Source organism: Perca fluviatilis, chromosome 7 (assembly GCF_010015445.1).
Source record: "Perca fluviatilis chromosome 7, GENO_Pfluv_1.0, whole genome shotgun sequence".
Lineage (NCBI taxonomy): Eukaryota > Metazoa > Chordata > Actinopteri > Perciformes > Percidae > Perca > Perca fluviatilis.
The window spans coordinates 39,404,323-39,409,322 of record NC_053118.1 but is presented as its reverse complement, the minus strand read 5'-3'; the positions used below and the strand labels follow the sequence as shown (position 1 = coordinate 39,409,322).

At 43.5% G+C, this 5,000-nt stretch overlaps 1 protein-coding gene across 1 annotated transcript in view; it reads right to left on the bottom strand.

The window, feature by feature from the left end:
* LOC120563011 (synaptotagmin-11-like) overlaps nucleotides 1-5,000 on the bottom strand; it is a 27,726-nt gene that overhangs the window by 10,351 nt on the left and 12,375 nt on the right. Inside the window, exons 2-3 of the mRNA XM_039807020.1 lie at nucleotides 4,670-5,000; nucleotides 3,242-3,677 (exon numbers count right to left, since the gene is read on the bottom strand). The exon at nucleotides 4,670-5,000 is cut by the window's right edge and continues 186 nt beyond it. Of these exons, the coding sequence (XP_039662954.1) occupies nucleotides 3,242-3,677; nucleotides 4,670-5,000 (767 nt within the window). The remainder of the gene's footprint in view (nucleotides 1-3,241; nucleotides 3,678-4,669) is intronic.

Here is a 5,000-nt window from a genome sequence, read left to right as displayed (position 1 = left end):
TAACGTTACACAGAGACGGTAATAAAGAGAGAGCTCACGTTAGGGTTGGGCGGTATCCAAATTGTGAAACGGTCAAACCTCCTCCCTATTTTACCGCGGTACACGGTGTTACCGTGACTAATTAAAAATGATGACGCAAGGCTCAGACGGCGCCACCAAACAGTGGGCTTGTGCACCGTTCAGAAACTGAATACCAAAACACTAATAACAGTTATTACTATTACTAAAAACAGTAATAACAGAACAACTACTTACAAAAACACTCCTTTCTCCTCCACACTGTCTCGTCTCTAATTACATAAATTATATTTAAAGTGCCCATATTATGAAAAAATCACTTTTTCTGGTGATTTGGGGTGTTCTTTTGTGTCTCTGGTGCTTCCACACACATACAAACTTTGAAATAAATCCATCCATGGTGTTCTGAGTGAGATCTGGTTTCTGAATGTGTCCTGCCTTCAGTCTCCTGGTGAGCTGTTCAAAATCGGCCTCGGACTGTGACGTCACAGTCCGAAATGAGCTGGCTAACCACAACCGTTAGCTCGTAGCGTTAGCCGGCTAATGCTAGCTTTAGCCGGCTAACGCTAACGCTAGCATGCTACGTCGTTCTCAATAGCAAAGCACTGCTACAACACACACAAGTTCACCATAATCTACAAAAGAACTACTTCCATGTGCGCCCTCATTTAGAAGTCTCCCAGCTGATCCTGCCTTGTAACTGACCAAAGTTGGAGAAACAGGCTCTCTTTTACTGTCTCTAGAGTTAGCTAGCTGACATGCTCTACATCTGAGCTACTGAGCATGTGCGAGTGCAATCAAAGATAGTACAGAAGAAGAAGATGAAAAGAGGTCTCACTCTGTAGCTAAAACAGAAACCAGGTGAAAAGAGGATCTGCAGCAGTGAGAGAGAGCTGTGCAGTACAACAAACATATGGTGTTTTTTGATAATTAAACCATGTAAACCTATTCTGGTACAACCTTAAAATACAGTTATGAACCTGAAAATGAGCATAATATGGGCGCTTTAATATTTAATCCTTGTCTCCTATGTAAGTGCATTGCATTTTTTTTTTAATGACAGTATTGAAACTCAAACTGCAACCCACCTTTGAATCAAAATAACCCAACCCTAATACCGTATTACTCTATTACCGCCCAACCCTAGCTCACGTAGAAGGAGCTGAAAAATAAGTAATACGATTTGTGCTGTAATGTGTAATGCTGTAATTTCTCTTTGTTTTATAAAATTGGTATCGAAAAAAGGATATGGTTCAGGGAACCGGTATCAAAGTTATGGTATCGGTATCGGTACTAGAGGTGTTGAAATTAATCAAAATAATCGATGCATGGACGATGCTGCATCGATAATCGGCCGGGCCATAATCGATTATTTCTGTTTATAATGTAATGTCGGCCTAACAACATTTCTGTTTACATATTCTGGTATGTTTTTAGCATATTCAGGAGGTGCCATGTGCTCAGTGCTGTATAGTTTTAAGTATCCAGTGTATTTAGTATTAGAGCTCTGCAGAATGTTTGGTTTTTGAAGCTTGAAAAGCTATGAATTAAATCTCCTACATGGCTTTAATAGAAACATGGATTAAATCTCCTACATGGCTTTAATAGAAACATGGATTTGACGCATCGTGATGCATCGAGATATCGAATTGAATCGCTGACATGATAATGGTAATCGAATCGGGAGATCAGTGAAGATTCACACCTGTAATCGGTACTGGTATTAGAGTTGGGCAATATATCAATATTATATCGATATCGTGATATGAATCTAGATATCGTCTTAGATTTTGGATATTGTAATATGGTAATATGACATAAGTGTCTTTTCCTGGTTTTAAAGGCTGCATTACAGTAAAGTGATGTCACTTTCTGACCTTACCAGACTGTAACTGTTCTATTATTTGCCTTTACCCACTTAGTCATTATATCCACATTACTGATGATTATTGATCTAAAATCTCATTGTGTAAATATTGTGCGAAAGCACCGATAGTCAACGCTACAATATCGCTGCGGTATCGATATCGAGGTGTTTGGTCAATATATTTTGGAACGATACCCAGATAGGGTTGGGCATCATTTAGATTTTAACGAGTCTGATTCCAATTCTGATTCTTCCTTCTGATTCCGGTTCTCATCGATTCTCGATTCAGATTCTTTGAGGGGCGGAGTTGAAACGGGTCACGTGCTTATTTCACAAATAAGAGGAAAGTATTATTTTGATTGCCATCCATGAACTTAACTTAAAATGTTAAATGTGTTAATTGTAGATCGAAACCTACCTCATCTTAATTGTCTGCACTGTTTTCCATTCCTGTTGTTGCATGTTGATGGTATTAGAGTTGTACTGTTAACCGTGTGTATTTTAATGTCATTTTATTCATTCATGTCGGAGAAGTCGAAGACAAATTTCCACTAAGGTGGACAATAAAGTCTAATCAATCAATCAATCAATCAAAGGTTTGACGGGGCTTTTTCAACGTAAAATAAAGCCCCACTAGAGCACCGCTTACTGTGCTCCACGGCCGCTACCGAAACCAAAACTTGCACATGTTAAATTTGGAACCGACGATCAGATTTGAAACCAAATCCTCCAAAAGTTTCCAAACGATTCCAATAAAGAAACGATTCCGATGGAATCAAGTAGGAATCGTTTCTCGATGCCCTATCCTACACTAGGGGTGGGAATCACCAGAGGCCTCACGATACGATATCATCGCGATACTTATGTCACGATACGATATCATCGCGCTACTTATGTCACTATACGATATCATCGCGATACTTATGTCGCGATACGATATCATCGCGATACTTATGTCACGATACGATATCATCGCGATACTTATGTCACGATACGATATTATTGCGATTTTAAAGATATTACAATATTCTGCGATATATTGCAATGTGTTACCTTTTTTCCAACTTCAAATTCTTCCCAATTTCAAATGATGTCCCCAAAGTAAAATTTTGTCAACATCTGTTTTATCTAAAAAGATAAATTTCTCTGTCTGTTCATCTCACTTCAATTATATTGCAGCAAAATGGGGATTACCAAGCAGACAAACTGACCAACACATATATCATAATAGATCGATACTTGGCGTCTGTGTATCGATACAGTATTGCCACGAAAAATATTGCGATACTATACTGTATCGATTGTTTTCCCCCCACCCCTACCCTTTACCCAGCCCAATCCAGCCGGCCCCCTCACCTGCATGTTCCTCTTGGTGATCTGCTGGCTCAGGTGGACCCGGCCCGTGCTGGGGTCCACGCCCTTCAGCGGCACCACGGCCTCGCCGATGACGTCGTCGCGGGCGAAGCGGTCGAAGCTGAGCACCAGGAAGTGCAGCGTGAGCTCGGGCAGCGCGCTGTACGCCACGCCGTAGAAGGTGAAGGTCTCGTCGAACAGCGGGTCCAGCGTCTTCCTCAGCACGCGGGTCTTCACGCGGTGCTTCTTCTCCGGCAGGATGGTCATCTTCACGTAGGGGTCCGAGCTGCCGGCCTGCTCGTCCACGGCCGGCAGGCCGCGCGCGCCCACGATGGTCACCACCAGCGCCTTCTTGGGGAAGTTGTAGTCGACCGTGAGGCTGATGGCGCCCAGGCTCGGCTCGGGCTCGGGCTCGGAGGTCGCTGGCGTGAACGTAGGGCTTAAAAAAATATAATAATCACGATTATTTCGGTCAGTATTGAAGTCACGATAATTTAACACGATTACTCGTTGACTTCTGGAAAGATGTTGCAATTATTGAACTTAAAAAAACTGGGAAAAAGTTAAATAAATCAACAGTAAAAAAAAAACCAAAAACATACAACTGTGTAGTTTGCCTTAAAGGGATACGCCACGTTTGTTGAAATAGGGCTTATCACGGTCTCCTCTAGCTGTAGATAGGTGGGCCAACACTATTTCACCTATCTACAGCTAGAGGAGACCGTGATAAGACCTATTTCACCTATCTACAGCTAGAGGAGACCGTGATAAGACCTATTTCACCTATCTACAGCTAGAGGAGACCGTGATAAGCCCTATTTCACCTATCTACAGCTAAGACCGCGTGATAAGACCCTATTTCACCTATCTACAGCTAGAGGAGACCGCTGATAAGACCTATTTCACCTATCTACAGCTAGAGGAGACCGTGATAAGCCCTATTCACCTATCTACAGCTAGAGGAGACCGTGATAAGACCTATTTCACCTATTCTACTCCTCACGAGGAGACCGTGATAAGACCTATTTCACCTATCTACAGCTAGAGGAGACCGTGATAAGACCTATTTCACCTATCTATAGCTAGAGGAGACCGTGATAAGACCTATTTCACCTATCTACAGCTAGAGGAGACCGTGATAAGACCTATTTCACCTATCTACAGCTAGGGGAGACCATGATAAGACCTATTTCACCTATCTACAGCTAGAGGAGACGATGATAAGCCCTATTCCAACAAACGGTGGCGTATCCCTTTAATACTTTTCCTATTTAAACTTTTTTTTTTTCAGAACACCAGAGAAAATAAAGAGTTTACTTGCAAAACGTAATGAACTAAATAATAGTTTTTCTCGATTATTCTGTTTTTGTTTCATCATTGGGAGTCGAAATCATAATCACGATTACATTTCGATTAATTGCGCAGCCTTACGTGAACGGGGAGGCCGTCTTGCTGCTGGTCTGGCTGCTGCTGGCGGAGCTGCTGTCCAGGCAGCAGTAGTCGGCGCGGACGGGCAGCACGCGCTCCACGCGGCCCCCCTGGCCGTGCGCGGCGGCGCCGGGCCCACCAGGCGGGACCAGGTGGCTCATCTGAAGCTGTCCCGGGACGTCCAGGATGTTGTTCTCGGCGTCGACGAGCACCATGCCTCTTCCCGCGGCCGAGCAGCCTCGGTCACCGTCTGGGCGTTCGGAGCGCTCGGCGCGCCGGATGCCACGCACTATCCTCTTGCTGCCGCTGAGGGATTCTGGGTAAATGCTGATTC